At 43.0% G+C, this 21,519-nt stretch overlaps 1 protein-coding gene across 7 annotated transcripts in view; it reads right to left on the bottom strand.

The window, feature by feature from the left end:
• Window positions 1-21,519, bottom strand: part of triob (trio Rho guanine nucleotide exchange factor b) — a 169,382-nt gene that overhangs the window by 49,390 nt on the left and 98,473 nt on the right. For 6 of the 7 annotated variants that reach the window (XM_072680194.1, XM_072680196.1, XM_072680193.1 and 3 more), the window contains 16 exons: window positions 20,410-20,601; window positions 20,094-20,243; window positions 18,517-18,631; window positions 18,290-18,405; window positions 13,699-13,821; window positions 11,928-12,122; window positions 11,530-11,645; window positions 11,203-11,269; window positions 10,601-10,710; window positions 10,411-10,480; window positions 8,135-8,224; window positions 6,286-6,378; window positions 5,336-5,447; window positions 4,282-4,472; window positions 2,227-2,328; window positions 298-437 (listed from right to left, as the gene is read on the bottom strand). In XM_072680194.1, coding sequence (XP_072536295.1) covers window positions 298-437; window positions 2,227-2,328; window positions 4,282-4,472; window positions 5,336-5,447; window positions 6,286-6,378; window positions 8,135-8,224; window positions 10,411-10,480; window positions 10,601-10,710; window positions 11,203-11,269; window positions 11,530-11,645; window positions 11,928-12,122; window positions 13,699-13,821; window positions 18,290-18,405; window positions 18,517-18,631; window positions 20,094-20,243; window positions 20,410-20,601 — 1,982 coding nt within the window. The remainder of the gene's footprint in view (window positions 1-297; window positions 438-2,226; window positions 2,329-4,281; window positions 4,473-5,335; window positions 5,448-6,285; window positions 6,379-8,134; window positions 8,225-10,410; window positions 10,481-10,600; window positions 10,711-11,202; window positions 11,270-11,529; window positions 11,646-11,927; window positions 12,123-13,698; window positions 13,822-18,289; window positions 18,406-18,516; window positions 18,632-20,093; window positions 20,244-20,409; window positions 20,602-21,519) is intronic. The other variant, XM_072680197.1, reaches the window with a different exon arrangement.

Genomic DNA, 21,519 nt, shown 5'->3' on the forward strand with positions numbered 1-21,519 from the left:
ACATCAGCTGGTCCGCAGGAGTGTTTCTGTGGCTGTTTCAATAAAGCAAGGCATTTACGTATTTCAACAAATGTAAATAACGTGGCCTTAAATCATGCAATTATCCATCTTCATCCACAAATCCTAAACCAAGGGCTGCCACGATTAAACCAATCAACAACTGCTATTGCAATGGATCATCAGGAGAATCCGGAGAAAGTACTCAAACACCAATACAATCAATAATGCCAGCCCTCTTCAAAAGATGGGTTTCCCCTTATCGGGAAGCCTTAACTGAGACACTGTGAGCTAACGTACCGTCTGCCCTTCAGTTTGCTGCTGGTGGCTTTGGGGATGTGGATGGGCTCCTTGAGTGCCCCCCGCAGGTGAATGGTGCGCTCCTGGATCACCTCGCGCACGTTCTTGATCCACTCCTGTTTGTTCTCGATACTGGAGGCCTGTAGAGAGGACGGACAAGTAAACAATACACACACATACACACACACACACACTCAGTTTTCCTCAAACTCAGATTCCTTTATTTTATTATAATATTTTAGCGCCCATTTTGGTGAGTGTGGAGAGCGTTTGCGTGCGCTAACGTGTAGACACTTAGATTAGCATATGACTCATCAGTCTTGCCTTTCTAGGCCTCAGTCACACATATCTAAGGCCCAGAGTTACATAAGAGTCCAAATAAGATGCTGAAATCTTATCAAATTGTTCATTTCTACAATAGTATGACTCATGAGGGGTGGGGAAGAAGCAGGACAACAATCTGGCAGCAGTTGCTACATATTAAACCGTCCTAAAAAAGCATTTCAGTTTAATGTGAACGGAGAGGTGGAGAATAAAAACCTCTAAACCTTATTGATTTAGAGTAACGTCTAATCCCAGCAGGCACTAGATGTCAACTTGACTTTTAAAAGATGAAACTTTGGAGCGTGATGTCAACCTAATGTTGATTTTTCACAGATGTGTGACTTTGATTTACAACCTAAAGTGACAAATACTGGAGCTTTTCAAAATCAACAACATATTAACATCTAACAAACATTATTTCCATTGTGTGGACGATAACATTATGAGGTTTAACAGACATTGTGGGTTGTTTTGGGTCATCATACCTTATAACAAAAAATGTTGGAATTTTACAATGTTTGGAAGATGTTGGATTTTGGTTACTGAACATCACAACTTAAAACCAACAAAATACTATAACATAGGACAGATATAATAATAATTTTAGTTGAAAATGAAAAGTGGGTTGATGTCCAAACCCAACATTAGACAGACGTTGAATTCTGGTTGGAAATCAAAGTCACATATTTATCAAACATTAACATTAGGTTGACCTCATCAGGCTAAAGTGTTAGACAGACATTGAATTTCATATATTTATCAAAAATCAACATAAGTTGACGTCATGCTTCAATGTTAGACAGACGTTGAATTTTAGTTGTAAATCAGTCGTATATTCATCAAAAATCTACAGAAGTTAATCTCATACTCCAACGTTAGACAGACGTTGAATTTTAGTTGTAGATCAGTCGTATATTCATCAAAAATCTACAGAAGTTAATGTCATACTCCAGCGTTAGACAGACGTTGAATTTTGGTTGTAAATCAGTTGTATATTCATCAAAAATCTACATAAGTTGACATCATCAAGCTTCAGCGTTAGACAGACGTTGAATTTTGGTTGGACATCAGTCACATATCCATCAAAAACCAACATTAGGTTGATATCAACCTCCAACATTAGACAGACTTCAAGCTCCAATGTTAGACAAAAGTTGAATTCTGGTTGTAAATCAAAGTCATAGATCCATCAAAAACCGACATTAGGTTAACATGAAGCTTCAACATTAGACAGACGTTAAATATTGGTTACTTTGTTTATAACTCAAAACCAAAATTTCAACAAACATTACAATTTCCTGTTGCATGGACGTTAACATTATGAAGTTTTTTTGGTCACCATGCCTCCCAAATAAAGTTGGAATTTTACAATGTTTGGAAGACTTTACATTTTGGTTACTAAATATCACAACTTAAACCCAACAAAATATCAACGTCAGCTGGCATTAGACGTTGTTCTGACATTGAGTTTTTAGAAAAATGGACTTATATCAGACAGTTTTAATCAAACATCTCCTGAAGTTGCCAAATTTTAGAATTTTTTTTCATTAAGTATCACTTATCCATGAAACCCTGAAACGTAACAGTCTGAAAGCAGTAACGCACCTTCAGCACGATCTTGTTGTCTGAGGTAGGCGTGCGTCCAACCCAAAGAGCAAATTTACAGGGATCTCCTTCCACATGCTCTGTGACTCCAAGCTCAGAGGTCTACAGAGAGAGAGAGAAAGAGAGAGAGAGATAATGACATACTACATTCTATTTCTATATTACTATACAATTCTGAAAGTATAATAAGAATGCATGCCATGTACACCATGTTTGTCCAAATGTTTGTGGACACCCCTTCTAATGAATACATTCAGCTACTTTAAGGGGCAAGTCCCATTGCTGACAGCTTGCCTAGTCCCTGTAGAGAAGCACTAGAATGTATTGAATGAACCAACTAGCACCATGCCTAATGCCAGCCGTGGAATAGAGGGGTATAAAACCCACCAGCATTGAGCTGTGGAGCAGTGGAACAGTGTCCTCTGGAATGATTCATCTAATTGCTTCATCCAATACTTTTGGGTAGGGATGTCTCGATCCGATCCAACGACTCTGGATCGCGGGCCGATCCAGGCAGTTTTAATGGATCGGGAACCGACCCACTTCCGATTCTTAGGTTTGCTGTAGCAGGGTACAATCTGCGATCCTCTAGGTGCCATTAATAGACATGATCCTCAGCTGCTGCAGGTGAACTTTTCATTTTTTGGAAAGCTACTCCAGAGAGAGTTCATCTGGGACCTTATTCCGATGAGGAAAACTAAACAGAGCTTTATTTGAACTGATAAGTGCAGCGATGTTAACAGTTAGCAGCTACCTCTGCATCCCTCCTTAAAAAGTGCCACAGCTCCATTGAGTCCATTTCAACTGCTGCATTATTTAAGGTGGAGCAGAAAGTTCTGGGAATGGGAAAGTTTAGCTTAGAGGTACGAGAGAACAGCAGGTAAAAAGTGTGTTAGCCGGTCGCTTTTGTCAGTGCTGCCCAGTTTGTTGTAGTTCTGCAACGACACAGATATTTTATCCCTTTAGATCCTTTTGAAAAGATCTAACGTTCCTCCCGAATCCTGTCTGTACTCCTGAATTCCGCCTGGTTAGAAACCAGACTATGGTGGAAATGCTCTGTTCTATCAGCGAGAGAACCACGCTCCTTTCTTTGGTTCTAAACCAGCTCTGAATGGCGCATTCAGAACCGAGGAGGAGGCTAATGCTAATCACACACACTCTCATCTGACTGCAAAGCTGGAAAGGAACCGGGGAATGGTCAGGTGGGTCAGTCAGACTGTAAGAGTTTAAAACACTGCTCCAAACAAAGATCAGACCGGAATCGGCCAATAGTCGGCATAAAGAGGCTCGAATCGGATCAAATGATGGGATAAAAACCTTGATCGGGACATCCCTACTTTTGGGATGAGTCAGGGAGTTGGGGATGAAGGTCAAATCCAATCCTCACAGCAATTCTGCAAAATCTAGTAGTAAGCCATTCCGGGACAGTAGAGACAATTACTCCAACAATGCCCTTAATTTGAGGGCTTGATTTAGGAAAAAAATGGATGAGCAGGTGTCCCAATACTTTTGTCATTATAGTATATTTAGTATAAAAAATATTTAAATTCTCACTTAAGGTGATGGAATGGTCTGGACAGCACTGCTTTGCACTCTTTCAGACTACTACTCACTTTATTACAAACCACTACCATGTAGCTCCACCTTGCTGGTGTACAGGTAGAGACAGTAGCTCATATGCTGTTGCACTGCTTGAGTTAGTCATGCTCTAGCCCATCATCACTGGTCAGTTTCTGACCACAGAGCTGCTCTGGGCTGGATATATTTTAAGTGGTTGACCCACTAATAACCCAGCAGTAATACGGACATGTGCAAAATCTCCAGCAACACCGGCACCACACACACACACACACACACACACACACTACCATGCCGCCATGTTGAGATTCACCACCCAAATATTATCTGTCCATCAGTGGTCCCGTAGTCCCAGGGGAATGAGAGGGCCATCATATCACATCACCCAGAGAGAGCAAGACCAATTATGCTCTTTATGACACTTTCGGTTTAGCCTCATACTGAAAAATAGTTAAGAAATAATAATGATAAACACACCATCAGCTTGCTTTTGTAGAGGTACTTGCTCCGTCCATTGGAGTCTTTGACGTCCTTGCTGAAGATGAGGGACATTTCAAAGAGAAAGAGGTGGCGGTCTCGGCCTTTACGGATAAGAGTCTTAGGGTCCCACACCTGGAACGTCTCCTGCAGGATCAGCTCCCCCTGAGAGTCCATGTTCTCATCAAAACCTGCAGAGAGTGGGAGCGAGAGAGTGAGTGAGACAGAGAGAAAGAGAGGGCTAAAAGTTGGCCACAAGAGGGCGTAAAAATGCTTTCCCCATTGCCCTATAAAAAAGCTCTCATTTCTGAGAGATCGCTGACTGCTAGACACGCCTCTAAGACATTCGCCCAGTTGACAGACTTTAACAGGGGGCACATCATTGGACAGAGCGAAGCAGGATGATCGTACTGACGAACTGCCCACCATCTGAGCCATTCTGACCAAGCTCACGATGCCTTCATCTGAAGTAATGTTGTGAACGAGAAACCTGGACTGCTATGGACTGGAACCGCATCGTCTTTAGCACCGAATTCAGGTCCTGTTTGGAATATGACGAAGGCTGGGGTTCGAGTATGGAGGCCTTGTGGTGAGAGCTTCTATCCTGCCTTTGCTGTGGAGCGACACTCTGCACCAACTGCTGCAGTCGGTCACTCCCAGTAGAGATGTTAGAGGACACTGTAGGCCACATGGGTTGCCTCTAATGGCACGGCTTCCAACTGGTATTTTTCAGCAGGATAATGCTCGCCCACGCACAGCAAGGGTTTCCCAGGAACGTCTCCGCCAGAGTGCTTCCTTGGCCGGCCCAGTCGCCAGAGTTCATGCAATCGACCATTTATGGGACCAGTTGGGACGCTAGCTCCGGCAACCTACGAGAGTGCAACCCGGCCCAACCCCATCTTATCTTGTATCCTGGCTAGAGGTGGTCCTTTCAACTGTGCACAGTTTTCCCCAATAAACGCATCCATACGTTCTAATATTGCAATCACTGACATATATCATCATTAAATTCCTACAACACATCTGTGTGAGGGTGTGTGCAAGGCCTACTGACCGTCCAGCATGCTGAGGTGCATGGCGTCATTGGCTTTCTTGGGTACGCTGAGCATGACCTCCAGACCATCTTTAATCTCACCTTTACCCTCCTCACAACACGTCAACAACTCCTGCAAATGTAAACACACAAACACGGCATTGTCCAAGAGACACGGCATCAAAATTAGGAACCCAGGCTGATTTTACGCAGCTTATTTATTAACTAAACAATAAAGAAGTGATGCAGAGAGAGTCACTGATAGACATTCACGTCTTAAGGCCTTTGCACACTTGCCTTTGTTTATCAAAACTGCATGAAAGCAAGTGCAGATACATATATGCACATAATCCATACAATTAACATGATGTACAGCCTGTTGAATGGAGTTTTAATAACGGCAGATCGATGCTGTGTTTTTTGTTACATGCTGGTGTTAAAAAAAAATTGCTCTGTATCTTATTGCAGAGCTGTTTTTATAAATTTGGTCATTCAAATTTTTTTTTCTCACAATCTGGTACTGTCAATTAACCCACATATTTTTGTAACTCCCCCTAGCACTTGCAAGGGCCCAACATGACCCATGCAGCCGACACGTCAGAGAAAAGCTCCGGACCCCCAACTCCACCAGACCAGCTAACAGACGCCTGTCCCGGCAAATATTTAAACGTCTAAAGAGGGATGAGGGGAGAGGGCGCCATCTACCCACTCAGAGAGAGAGAGAGAGAGCAAGGCCAATTGTGCTCTCTCCAGCTCTGGATGCTGATGCAAGGAGGCATGACTTGAGATCCAACCTAAGACCCCAGGGCCACATGGGTAGCGTGTTAGACCATGGATCCACTCCTAGGAGTCCTAAACATTACATGATGTGGTGGCAATGTCCCCCCCCCCCCCCCCCCCCCCCCGGGCCCCCCCATTACAACACCTCTGGCACACATATGAAGCTTAATGGCATCTGCTGGCCCACCCACCTTGAGGAGCAGCTGGTATTTGGTGATTCTCTGCACAGGTTTAATGAGATAGGACGAGATGGAGTTGGCCAGCCTGTGCCTCTGCTGAATCTCCTACACACACACACACACATACACAAGTTCTCATGTCAGTCAAAAGTGGCAGCACATTATATTTATACATATACATATATAAGCACATAGCAGTATTAAAGATGTCAGAACAGAAGAAAAGTGAGTAGTCAGACGTTCTGTCTGCAGCCCAGAGGGTGTGGAGAGTGCTACAGCTGCAGGCAAAGAAGCTGCTGTAGGTGTGTAGGCTGAACACACACACACACACACACTCATTCACATAAACACACAGAACAAATACAAACCAAACACACAAACACACAGTACCAAGACCGCTCATACACATACACATACACACACACACACACACAGTGCGGGCAGTGATGTTCACATATGTTACATAAGCCCTGCAGCAGCAGTGAAAGAACGTCAGAGACCATGTGTGTGAAAGACAAGGCGACTTCCTCTAAGATCCACCAACACACTGAAACCGGATTGAACTCTCTGAGCAGCTACTGTGCAGCAAACCACACACCATGAACACCTCCAAACACTCTCAATCTTTCAATTTTCTGGGGCAGGAGGAGTGTGCAACCTTCCTTTTTAATAGAAATGAAAGAAGACCGGGGCAGTTTATGCATACCGGGTAAAAATATGCACACAGCACATCTAATATTCAGTTTACTGTCCCTTAGCAATTGTAACCTTGACCAAATGCTTCTGGTAGCCATCAAAAAAGCTTCCGGCTTGGATATTTGCTCACTCTGCATGGCAGGAATTAGCAGAGTTCAATTCAATTGGGTTTGGGTCAGGACTTTGGCCAGGACATTGCTAAATATTTCATGTTAGCCTGTTGTGTCTATTATGTTGAAGAATTCAGAGGTAGTCCTTCTTTTTCTTCATTATTTCAGCCACCTTGTGCAATGTACCCTTTCCAAAACAGCCCAGGAACATGTTGCTATCACCATCCTGCTTAACAGAATGTGCTTCAGTGTTTTGGGGTTGAATGCCTCACCTTTACTCCTCCCAACATACCTCCGACCAAACAACTTCATCTTTCTGAAACGGCAGCCTCTCAGCCTACAGCAACTGCAAACTTGCTGGACTGTAGACAGCGACACTGGTGTTCCCTCGACCTCCAGTTCATGGCAGGTCTGTACCCTGGTGGATCTTGGGTTCTTGACCATCCAAGATCCTATCCAATCTTGACCTCTTAGCTGAGGGTTACAGTTTTGGTCTTCTTCCAGACCTTGCCAAAGTGACCTCCTAGTGACTTGTGCTCACATTTGCAACGACTGATGGAACTGATGATTTGCAGTTGATAGTTGAGACGTTCCTGACATCGATGATCCTTCCCAGATCTGCTCTGAGCTCTTTGGACTTTCTTGTTATAGTATGCATTGGTCAATCCAAAGGGCTGTCAAACAAGCCCTTTTTATGTGGGCACAGAGAAGCTACCAGCTGTGGTCCGTCACGGATATGTTATGTGTTCTGACCATATTTGTATCATTTTGACCCGGTCTTGATTTTCAGAAACTCCCCAATTAAAAACAGTGTATCTTGTTTTCCTCACACAGGGCGGGTAGCAGGGAGGGTGAAGGGCCTCTCAAGGCTCAGGGGCCCAACACTAGCAGCTTGCCAACCCGAGGTATTGAACCCACAACCCTGTCATCAATAGGTTAGTAAACTAACCATGTAATTAATCAGCTGATTACATTTAAGGCATATGGGTTCTGTTCTTATATTGCCCAGGGTTCTTCACTGTGTATGAGAAGAGACTGATGCTGTTCACACTTACGTCAAAGTAGGGACCCGCGTGGTCCAGTATGAGCTGAGTAGAGTCCGGCTTGTTCTTACAGTAGTTCACGTACATTTGGAACTTGTCCGCCTGGGAAACAAGAGAACAACATATAGACTGATGACCGTCACACACATCCAGCGAACGGCCCACCACCTAAAAAATCTGTGGTCAACAGTGGTTCTGTGGATGGGAACTGACCAGTGACGAATGGGTCGTCACTACGGATAATTATTTTGTAAAGAAAGAATGTAAGTCAAAGTGTTTTAAAATGGATTTTAATCATGTAAAAGTGACCTGAAAGTGTGCAGATTTCTGACTGGACCTCTAACGGACACATTGCTGAACATCGCAGGTGCCAAGAAAGACTCTAAAGAGCGATGACCCCTCATGGAAAACTGCCGCAGCACCCACGCCATATATTTGCATTACATGTGGGAGTATTTTTTTTTTATCTCCACATAAAGCAGAAAAGTCTTTTTTAGCACAGAAACAAGACTTTTTTTAAAAGTGCTTTCTGCCGCAGTGTTATTAAAAGAAGCTGAAGATTTCATATCACTTCTAATACGTCATACAAGCTGCAGAACTGCAGGACACCGGAACTGTAGAGGCTGGTTTCTCTTAAAACTAAAGTTGGGGGATGTTCACTTGTTAAAATCACTTTCGGAGAGACAGTGTTCTCTTTAACATTTGAGGAAAGAAAAACTCATTAAAAAGATCTTGCACAAACTACTGGCCAAATGTTGGCCATATGGTGGAATCTACTGAGCTTTGAGAAAACCTTTCTACCTGCCCTTGTCTTTGCAGTGGAACTCACAATGGCATCTACAAATTGTGTCTGAATTTTGGATCAGTACTGCGATTCGAACAAACCTACATCACCTTAAGAACCTTTGTAGAGAATTATATGCATTCACATCTGTAGACCTGTGCTGTAAATAAACGTAGAACTGCCTTATACAATGTTGCTGACATGCAAAAGCCCTGCATCTTAACTTTTGCCATGATTCATTTTTTTGCCATGGCACTTTGTCCAAATTTTTCCAAAGCGACTTAAAAAACATCTTTTAAATCTAATCAAATCTTTTTGACTTCCATTGCAACTTAAGAAGATTTTTCCCTCTACTCTAAAGCTGAGCAAAATAGTGACACTATATAACACAAATGTGAACAAGCAGCTATTAGCATTTCATAACTTTTATTGTGCACAACAGTAAATGCCAATATCTGAATTTTGCATTGTTGGCTACAGTATTTGCTTTAATGTCAGGTTAGCCTGATGTCTGTCTAAAGATCACCTAATCTGGCCTAATCAGAGACAACCTGTTTTTATCCCAATTTCTCACAGCCTGTGGCGTAGTGGTTGAGGCAGGCTGCATGCGCGAATGGAATTTATTAGTTTCTTAAGCAAAACTGAACATCAGGACAAGCAGGGGGTCAAATCACAGGCAGGCAGGTATATTACAGGCAAATCTGTACTCTGGTAGCAAAACCCAAGTGCCAAAAACCATGAAAACCAAACTAGCAACACAAGCAGAGCAAGAACAGGTAGTGTCATGGAGACTCCACACTAGTTTAAGTGGAGGCCTCATCAGTTCACTGATCAATTGCACCTGTGTGCCTGGAGCAGAGCCTCAAGCGAGAGGCGGAGCCCAGCCCTTGTGCATGGGCTCCCCACTGAGGCCAGCGGAGGGAGACATTAAACAGCCATGGCAATGTCCAGAAACTTCTGATTGTCACATTTTATGCAAATTTATGCATTTTGGTGGATGCAGATTGTTGATTGTCGTCCAGTATGTTCAGCCAATACTAAATGGGGGCGGGACTGGATGCCATAATAACCTTTGCAGGCATTAATAATTGCATACTTAATAATGCATCATCATGCAGGGCTTTTAGGAAGTGCTATGGAAGTCATGGAAGCCAAGAGAGCCTGTGAATTCCTGTGCAGTTCTGAGGAGCTTAGAGTGTTGTTACTCACTGGTACTCACTGTACTAGGCTGAGTGATGGTCTCTCAGTGTGTATTAAGTTAATGGTGTTAAAAAAGTTTTCCTCATGAGGCACGTTAGTTTTATACATTGGATTAAAGATTCTACTCTGCATTTATGGGTTTCTGCAGCCTTGCGATCTGCATATTTGGTCTGAAAATCGCTAATTGGTATAATAAATAAAATAAATAGCCGATCGAGCAGTAAAGCTGCTCCACAAAAAACAATACTAGACTGCTGACCTTTGCCTACTGCAAACCCAATTCCACTCGGCCCTGAGCACTTACCCACGTCACGAAGCAGTGTCCTACGTCTTCAGGCAGCTGTTCATACTTCTCCAGCTCTTTCAGGAAAATGCTGGTGTAGAGGAGGAGAAGGAGGAGGAAGAGGAGGAGCAAAACCAAGCTGTTAGGAGTGCAGACACAAGAAAAGCAGTAAACCAGTAAATCTGACTGAGCGGTTAAGGGGTTCACTGACTTGTGGTGGAACTCGTAGAGGTCCTGCATGTTGCCGAAGATGATGTGCTCCTTGTTGACGATTCCTGCAGGGATCTCCTCTACTCCACTGGTCATCTCCCAAAGGTATGTCTACAACAGCACATAAAATCATACAACCATCACAATACACATAACCTACACTGTACTCCAAAAGAGTTCTCTATAGTACCGTTATTGTAGCTATAGCTGAATAAAATGCTCTACAAAGAGCCCTTTAATCTGAAAAGCCCTTTAGCCAGGCCATGCACATACTGTTTAATTGACCACAGGGCTGCTCTTGGATGCAGAGGCATAGCAGGGGGGCACTGTTGGCAACCTGACATGATACTTGTACTCATGCACATAACAAGGGTGGTTGTTTGGTCTCCATCATCCATGAAGTACAGGGGTGGTTGTGCCTTTACAAGATACGTAGACCTATAAGGGAGGTGGCACTCTTAAAGTGACCAGTGGCTGAAAGTAGGGGAGCCAGTGAGTGCACACTTTGAGACGTTCTAAGCTAAGCTGCACTAGAAGCAACAGTAACAAAATGCAGTGTGCTTGACAGTGGGACACCAAAGTTAGGGTACCGGCCATACTCACATCCATACACTCACGCAGGTCTCTCACGTAGGCCTTCTCGGTCTGAATCAGCTCAGCCATTATGAACCTATAAAGAAAAACAGCAGTAGTCATTCTGTCAGTGTCTTTAAAAAGCACTTCACAACAGTTGGACTTGTGCGGTCAGATCCAGCAGGAACGGACTAGAAATGAAAATTATACGTATCCATGTACACCGGACTGCCTTTGAGCCGGATACAGTAGTGCATCTATTTCGGGACTGCCTGTTATTGGTTTGCTTGTGTGTGTGTGTGTGTGTGCGTGTGTTTTTGTGTTTGTGTATGTGTATGGTTGGGGGAGTGGACTTACTCTTTTCTGCGGGCCGACTTGCGCTTCTCCTCATTGAGCTCATGGTTGGCGTCTCGGAGTTTGACCTCTGCACCGGGGGCGCTGGCCGAGATGATGTCCAGCTGCAAATCTTTGCTCTGGGCAAGAACATGGGGAGAAATGTTTAGTTTACAAAAGGATAACCACCTCAAACCTTGGGACTCTAAACGTTCACCTGCTGCGTTACTTAACGTTGACAGTCACGCTCACACTCCTCTGTACTAGAAGCACTAGAAGGTCAAATCATTAACCCATAAAACCCAAGGCCCGTAAGCAGGACCGCACTCAAATTCCTCACTCTCACAACTACATGCATCTTTACATCTTCATACATGAATAGACACACACACACACACACACACACACAGTCACCCACTCACCACCTTGTTGGAGTCGGACGATATGCCCAGCGCTTTCTCCAGGCAGGAGCGGTATTTGTCCATGCGGAGTGAGAAGTCGCGGTAGCGCTTGTCCACCGAGGTGACCCATTTCTTGATCTCGCTGGCATGGGCGTGGCCCTTCTCGCAAAAACCATCCGCCAACTGGATCAGCAGCTTCACCCGCTCTTTCGTTTGCTGAAAAAAGGGAAAGGGAGAAAGAAAGAGAATGTGCGCGAGAGAGAGAGCAAGAGAGAGGGACACGCTGTGATTTTCCCTGTAATGGAAATTATAGCATACAGTTCAGCCTATTACACTGACAGATTACAGCTTTGTCAAAAGACTACTCCACAGAGTACAACAGATTAGTCTTTCACAATAACCTGCTAATTTAAGTAGCAAACCATGGAGAAGATGATGTGAAATGTACTACACTGTAGGGACAAAAGTATTGGGACACCTGCTCATTCATTGCTTCTTCTGAAATCAAGGGTATTAAAAAAAATCTATCCTGCTTTTGTTGGAGTGACTGTCTCTACTGTCCAGGGAAGGCTGAAGCACTGCTGTGAGGGTTTGATTGCATTCAGTGACAACAGCGTTAGTGAGGTCAGGCTGTTGGATGATCACCGGCCCACCTCATCCCCAACTCATTCCAAAAGTATTGGGTCAGAGAACACAGTTCACAGTTCCACTGCTGCACAGCTCAATGCTAGGGTGCTCTATAGCCCTATAGCCCACGCCTGGCATTAGGCATGGTGCCAACGCATTCATGTTTATCTGCTTCAGAGAGTCCTATTGTCCAACTGTCAATATCTCTGTATAGGGACTAGACAAGCTGTGTGTGTGAGCACTGGGGCATCTATGTCAGCAATGGGTGCAACTCAAAGTATACATATATACACAATTTCTCAAGGATGGCTGTACAACGAAATGCTTGTGTAGGAGGTTCAGGTAATAAATCTACAGCTGTACAATAAGAATAAAACTTTCCCTGGGGGTCTGAACGGCAGAGTTGCTGGCTGTGACCTTTAGCATTTAGCAGTATCTAAGCTTAGAGGGATCTTTTGGCTTTTTGACTTGTAATAGTAGTGGAACCCTTGTGGAAGAGAAGCCATCAAATGGTTCTAAACAGAACCACTGTTTTTATGAAAGAACCCTTGAAAGGCATCTTTTTTTAGTGTATATGAGGTGAGAGGAATATAAACCAAGCGACATTAAAGCAGTGAAAACGGTTCCAGAACCAAACCCCTCTAGCGGGGTCCGGATTCTCTAGTAAACTGTGGTGCACACTGAGGCTTAAATACAGGGGTGATTACAATGGAAGTATTCAGTTCACTGAGCTCAACAACTTGTCAAACTGAAGTTCCCACATCTCATATTGCTTTTACTAGACCAGTGTAAAACCATTACCCATCTGCGCCACTGGCTTCATTATAGTACACAGTGCTTGGACCCCGATAATCGCCACTTTCAAAGAAATTTAAAGACAGACTTTTGCATCGATGTAATAAAAACAGCTGATATATTTACAGGTTATCTTGCCAATCATTTACACAAATTAATAATTTTGTACCTGTTAGAAAGATACTCAAGAAAGGAATCTGAAAATAATCGACATAATTATACTGTACTATATGTATATTATACTGTGAAGATCTGGCGCAGTGTCTTCGCCATAAACATAGTAAACACAGTAAACACATAAAAAAGGAAACAAACAAACAAACAAACAAAACATCCCATTGCGCATTCGTACACAGACATACACACACACCTTGGCCGTGATCTGAAACTCCTCGTGCTCTTTCAGCAGTTCCTGTGTGTGATGGATGCTGGAGCCAGTGGATGTGTGTGTAGACAGGTAAAACTCGCCTGTGTCGTGGATCCACTCCAGAGCCTGCAGAGTAGGATAATGACAATTTTAATTTATTACAGGGCATTAAAAAAAACAGCCCTCCGTTTTCTCTGTTTTCCACATTTAGAGAAATAGCAAAGGCAGGGAAACTGACATAACACATACAGAATTATGCAGCGATACTAATTAAAAAAAATTATGCAAAACTAATTAAAAGTCCCACATCATGGAAAAACAATTTCTCACACTTTTTTTTTTAAAATAACTTTAAAAATAACTCTCACCTGTTTGCAATAAATTAATCAAATGGGAATAATTTAAATAGCTTAATACCATTATGCTAATATAACAAGTGCTATCTCTCAATACAAAATGCTACTTTTTCAGTGCCAGAGGAAGCAAAGCAGCCCCAGAGCAACACTGAGCCACTGCCATGCTTCACTGTAGGCAGGGTGTTCTTTGTGGACTTCGAGGTCCTTGGTGCCCAATGATGCCCAAGCTTCAGCTTCCTGACATTCCATGACATTGTCTCCTAGGACTTCTCTCCTAGCCACCACCGCCACACTTCACTGTCAGTGAATTGTTCTTTTCAGAGTATGCTTCATTCTTCCTCCTCCAGACGTACCGCTGATTCATAGGCCTGAGAAGTTCCAGTTTGATCGCTCCACAGAACAGAATCCCAAAACTTCTGTGCCTTATATCTCTGGTTTTGAGCCGTCTGGAGCCGACATTTCTGTGCTTTTGGGTCAGTAGAGGTGTTTAAGCCTGTGCAAACTGAAACCTCAGTGCCTGCTGCCACCAAATCTTGCTGCAGGTCTGTTGCAGTCACTTGAGGGTTTCTGATCACCTGGCTTCGCAGGAGTCTGGTGGCAGCTGGTGATAGCTTCCTTCTCTGGCCAGGTCCAGGTAGTGTAGCCAGTGTTCCTTTAACGTTGAACTTGTTTCACGCTGCATTTCCCATATGCAAACACATGTCACACGTCACAGTCAACAAACCCCTAAACAGTCCAATCTCACACACACATGATGCTACTAATGAAGCCCTTGATTTGCAGCCTGATTTGCAAATATGTGCTCTTACGAGGGATCCTATTCAGGGGGCTGATTAATTTGGAGACTGCAGTCGTCATTAAAGGTGGAACTTTCTGTTGATTTTGGAGAAAGCACTTGTTCTATTAGTTGTGCTGATCTGTTTAGGATGATCTTGTTTGATTGGTTAATTGCAAACAGCTGAAATATGCAGTGGGGGGGTGAATCATTTAGCATTTTTTTTATTAAATTAATTGTTTTAAATATATTTAGCTTCTAGCTCTGAATGCTAAAATGAGACTTTTAGCCTTGGACTTTTTTTTTTTTAATGAGCCAAAATCCAAGCCAACCAAAGAGTACAGTGCTCATTTGCATATGGCATTTTTAAAGACAGTGAGAAAAACATCCAACTTTTTATCTAGTAAAATCACCATGTATGTTAGATGATCTAAGCACACATTCAGTCTGGCGAGTCCAAACGTTTAACTGGTGCTGTGTGTGTGTGTGTGTGTGTGTGTGTGTGTGTTTGTGTGTGTGCCCTCTTGTGTCCACAAGAGGGAGCAAGAGCTCTTCAGCCTCTCAGCCTAAACGAAACCACAGCTTGAAATTCACACATGTGAGACCAGGCTCATGTGGACAGTAAGGAAAAGGTCTCTTCAGGCCAGTTCCTGAAGGAGTTGTTGTGGAGTAGCGTAAGCAGACTGAAGCTTTAACCACATAAACAGGCAGACTGGAGCGAGCCCCTCCACTATAATTACGCAAGCCTTTAAGAACAGGGTCAGTAATTGCAGCTGTGAGGAGAAGATTCTCATGTTCAACATATCCCACAGAACAGCTCCTTTCGTATCTATGCAATCTCTGCACACTCCGTTCACCATCGTTACTCACCTGCTTACAGACACTTTATTAGAAACCCCGCCCCCTGGAGCTGCACCTGTGCTGCTATGCTGTTAAAGAGACTGTAAATCATCTGAAGGCTGAATTTGTGTTTCTAGGCCAACATAAGTGGTCAGTTTCTGATCAGAGACAGTGTGGACTCACATAATTACAAATGACCATGTCAGTGTCACTGCTGTGATGAGGATGAACCACCACCCAAATAATGGGTGTCACTGTTAGACATGGTGGTATGTTTCCAATAAAGAGGCCGGTGAAAAGTGGAAGAAAAAGGTGGGTGTATCTAGTAAAACTGCCAATAACTGGGAGTATATGGTAGGTGTTTCTAATAAAATGGCCAGTGAGAAGAAGTCATTAAATGGCATTTTGTGATGCAGGAAAGGTTTACGTCTTGGTCCCCCATGGCTATTTCTCCTCCTATTTACTGATATTCATAACTTTGCTACTTTACAACTAAGGAAACAGCTACCTAAAACAAGTTAATAAACAGTCAGGAGATCTTGGAAAAGTTATCTTAGACCTCATCACCTTTGCATGATGCACCTCTCCTTCCACTCTAGAATTCTACAAAAACACAAAACAATCAATCCAGTGAGCAGAAGTATGAGGTATGGGTTTCTAATAAAGTGGCCAGTGAACAGGAGTATAAGGTAGGGGTTTCCAATAAAGTGGCCAGCGAGCATAAGAATAAGGTAGGCATTTCTAATAAAGAGGCCAGAGAGCACAAATATAAAGCAGGGGTTTCTAATAAAGTGGCCAGTGAACAGAAGTATAAGGAAGGCATTTCTAATAAAGTGGTCAGTGAACAGAAGTATAAGGTAGAGGTTTCTAATAAAGTGGCCAGCGAGCAGAAGTACAAGGCAGGTGTTTTTAATAAATTGGACAGTAAACAAAAGTATATGGCATGTGTTTCTAATAAAGTGAACAATGAACCGCAGCATAAGGTAGGGGTTTTTAATAAAGTGGCCAGCAAGCAGAAGTATAAGACAGGGGTTTCTAATAAAATGGCCAGTGAACAGAAGTATAAGGCAGGGGTTTCTAATAAAGTGTCCAGTGAACAGAAGTATAAAGTAGGGGTTTCTAATAAAGTGGCCAGCGAGCATAAGAATAAGGTAGGCATTTCTAATAAAGTGGCCAGAGAGCACAAATATAAAGCAGGGGTTTCTAATAAAGTGGCCAGTGAGCAGAAGTATAAGGTAGGGGTTTCTATTAAAGTGGCCAGTGAGCAGAAGTATAAAGTAGGGGTTTCTAATAAAGTGGCCAGTGAACAGAAGTATAAGGTAGGGGTTTCTAATAAAGTGGCCAGTGAACAGAAGTATAAGGCAGATGTTTCTAATAAAGTGGCCAGTGAACAGAAGTATAAGGCAGATGTTTCTAATAAAGTGGCCAGTGAGCAGAAGTATAAAGTAGGGGTTTCTAATAAAGTGGCCAGTGAACAGAAGTATAAGGTAGGGGTTTCTAATAAAGTGGCCAGCGAGCAGAAGTATAAGGCAGATGCTTCTAATAAAGTGGCCAGTAAACAGAAGTACAAGGCAGGTGTTTTTAATAAACTGGACAGTAAACAAAAGTATATGGCATGGGTTTCTAATAAAGTGGCCAATGAATAGAAGTATAAGGTAGGCATTTCTAATAAAGTGGCCAGTGAACAGAAGTATACAACAGGGGTTTCTAATAAAGTGAACAATGAACCGAAGCATAAGGTAGGGGTTTTTAATAAAGTGGCCAGCGATAGTGTTTGAAATTGAGTGAACCGCTGACTCAAAGGTTTTGTAGTTAGGATAAAAAAAGGATAAAGGTGCACGTAGTTTAACCACAGGCAAATCTGATACATCTCCGTAAAGGCAAGGTAACACACACACACACACACTCAATCATATAGCATGGGCAGCTGCTGCTGACTCTGAAAGGCACTTTATTATACCAGTCTCTAAACCACTGCATGCCCAAGCTGACATGCGTGCACACTGCTGGACGACAGAAATAGTCACTGTGGCCTGAATCAGTTTCAAACCAAAGACAAATGAATGCAGGCTGGGTTTCAGTACATGGAGAAGAACGCTGTATGTAGGCAAAGATGAAGCTGTAAGCTACCTGCCAGTGACTCTATAACACCATGTGGGGGACTGGGGTTCGATTCCTGGTGTGGGTGACTATATTGCGCAGCACCAAACTCCTTGGGCGAGACTCCTAACACTACATTGGTCCACCTCTGTAATACGAGTAACCTTGTAAGTTGCTCTAATATGTTATAAATAACACTAATAGAATTCATTGGAACACTTTTTTGCCAATTAGCTCTTGGTGCAAGTTGTTAACACAGATGCTAACTTACTTTTTCTAGCCTGCACTGTGGATGTTTCCTCATACATTGACGTGGATCAGTGCAGAAATCCACTGCAGACCAGTGCAGAGTAGAAAACCTACTCTAGCCTGCAACTTTAGCTATATACTGTTCTGAAGTTGTCACTAGGCTACATGTAGCTACAGTCGTCATCATGTTGGAATTCTCGAGGCTATACCATATAGTCTGGTAGTGTACAGTACAGTGGGAGACCAGGTGTTTATGTCACATGCTGCTGCTGACCTGTTTGGCGCTGCGTTCAAACACGACATACTGCTGGCACTGGTCAAGCCTCCTCTTCCTCAGTGTCCAGAAATGCAGGACTCTGTTCTCCCTCTGGAGCAGCTCGTTCAGAATATCTACACACATCCAGAAACACACACAGACATTTAGCTACATTCCACACACTGAGCTGAATGCGGGTGGTGCACACTGTGTTTGAGAGTGTTCATGTTTGTGGAAGCTCTCACTCTTGACTTGCTGTTCAGGAGCTTTGATTTGGGCCAGCATGCCGGGCATGTTCACACTGTTCCTGTGCAGGTACTTCAGGAAGACGTCTGCGTTGCGGCGGGCTAAAGTGCACGCCTGGTGGAAAATAAGAGGATTAGGACTTTCAGACGTGCAATGATACATTATATATTTAACAAAATCTTTTAAAATAAATAAATAAATAAATAAATAAATAAATAATCAAAACATTTAAATTATAGAGTTAAACCAAGTCACAGCACACAACTCTGCAGGGAGTTCCAATATGAATAATGCTGCATGGACGCTACAAACAAGCTAACACTCCTGTATGCCGAAATGAAGCCAATAACTAATCGGTACAACTACATTATAACATCCTCAGCTGCTCAAACTTAACACTTCTACTGCCAAAGTGGCTTAACTACCACACATAACTTGGTTTGGCTGCCAAAATGTTAGTCTTAACATGCCAGAATTAATATTTGGGCTTGTTATTGACTAAGGACAGAAGCCCCCAAGTTTGGAACCTGTTGGTTTACCAGAGGGCGGGATTGCAGCACGATTTTCTAAAACACCTATTCCTTTATTTTAAAAAAGAGAAATCTGTCCCACTTTACATGAAGTGTCTCTGACAACTGTGTAAATATTAGTGACGCACTGACACTGATACCGTATCGGTGCCGATACCGGCACTTGTACACAGTATCGGTATCGGCAATAGAGAGCATCGATACCATGAAGCTTATTGATGCCCTACTTAGTTTATTTAGTTTTGTTCGCAGGATTTGTCATGAAACCAAAGTTTAAACAACCAGTCATAATCAGCTATTACCATTAATCAGACATTTAATGGAACTTTAGCACTTTTTATTTCCACATGCTGTTTTTTTGTGAAATTGCTGCACTTTCTGCACGTTCTAAACTGGTATTTTTTCACTGCTCTGAAATGTAAACACAAATTACAAATCACAAAAGCCGTTTGGTGAAACTTAGCAAAAATGATAATGATATATTTTTTATTTTATTATAAAAAGTAAAACCTATAAAAAGTGGAACAGTATAAATGTCAGGATTTATATATCCATCTATCCAGTATTTAAGTCAGAATAGGTATCGGTATCGGTAGATGCTTGAAAATCTCTTTGATAACTGTGTAATCACACATGAATAATCATGTAATAATACTGTAATTGCTGGAGATATATTTGCTGTTACTGGTGCATTTCTGGTGCATGAGGGTAACTGTATTTTTCTGTGCTTGCTTCAACAAGTACTGAGTTGTACTGAGTTGTGTAAGTGAATGAGTCAAAACTGAAAGTGATACACATGGAATTACATAAGCTTAATACTGCTGTAATGCACCTGCAACAGCAAATATGTCTCCAGCAATTACAGTATTATTACATGATTAATAATGTGTAATTACACAGTTATTAAAGTGTTCTGATGACATGACTTCAGCAGCAGACTTAAGAAAATACACAAGAATCGCTCACAATAACATCCAATTAAAAGAAAGAAAGGTGGTGTGCGCCCCCTGGCTATGGCAGGCGATCTGCAGGTGTGTTTGCAGTACCTTCAGGAAAGCCTCTTTCTGTTCCAGGTGTTTGCTGACCATTGGAGTGACATGGTCAGACTCTGAGTTCGGCCCGAGCTTATCGCTGCCTCCGCACCAGTCCTCTTCTCTCTTATACTCCTGCTCCAAACTCTCTAACACACTGCACACCTGCAACAGACACACACTCCTGCTTAGACTGCTGATCCAGACCGGCAACACATGTCCACAGACACACACACATATATATACACACACACACACACACTAAGAACATGTACAGCTCTAATAGCAGCTCCTGGTCAGAGGCTGCCATCCCACTGCTGTGATCACTGACCTGTTCTGAGGTCTTGTAGAAGGCCACTGAGGCATTGACCAGCTTGAGTCTGTCTTCCATCTTCAGCATGAGCTGCTGCCAGTGAGACGCCACCTTCTCAGCACAGTCCCGGATCATATCCATGTCATAATGATTAGCCTGCAGCAGAGCTTCGGCTTTCTGCTGCACCTGCAGAGCACTCTGATGAGTCTTCTACAGAGAGAAAGGGAAACAGGGAAATAGAAAGAGAAAGAGAATTATCCCAGTGCTGCAGGGAAGGGGATTCTGGTCCTGGGGGTGCCGTGTCTAGCGGAGGTTGGTGATTTTCCTCCTCAGACACATTTGATTCAGCTCCTAAATGAATTTCCAGTTGTTTCCGAGAGGGAAAATCCCTCTGCTCCCCACTTTTGAGAAGTCACACTACTGAACAGCACTAATAGTACATACACAGTCATATCAGAATATTTCGACCACCATCATTGGCTTAGATGACACTAGTGAGACATTGTGGCATGGACTGTATTAGGTGATGGAAGGTAGTTTAGTATAGAGGTAAACAGGTCCCCTGTGGCTTGTCCATTGCTCTGTACCACTCACTGGAGCCGTCCTTTCCCTCTGGCATCAACGGCCGGTGGGATTCTGCTGTTATGCAGTTGGTAGGCGCTCCATGTGTGAGGATTCCATTCTCAGTAAACCTTCATCACGGCGGCTCTAGAACTACCACCCTTTGCCCGGCACTCACATCAGATGGACATCAGACAAATCGCGGCCTTAGCCAATGGCGATCGTTTTGCACATTGGTACAACAGACTGGTTTGCTCGCTTATTTATTTGTGCAGCAGGTTCATTCCAAACCAGGGTGGTCATAATATGGGTGGCTGCACCTCAGAGACCACTATATATATATATAGATGTTTTATTATTATTCTTATTCTGTTTTTCTCTTTATATTCTGATTTACATTGATATGAGATTATGTCAGTAAATGGAGGAACAGTGTGCACAATAAAGCTGTGCAACATGACAATAAGCTCTTGAATCTTGAATCTAGGTGGGTGATCATGAAATGCATCTGCATCACTGAATCTCTCTGCAATGAGCGGAAGTGGTGTTTGTGGTCAGGAGGTAATC

The sequence above is a fragment of the Salminus brasiliensis genome, chromosome 5 (genome assembly GCF_030463535.1).
Source record: "Salminus brasiliensis chromosome 5, fSalBra1.hap2, whole genome shotgun sequence".
Lineage (NCBI taxonomy): Eukaryota > Metazoa > Chordata > Actinopteri > Characiformes > Bryconidae > Salminus > Salminus brasiliensis.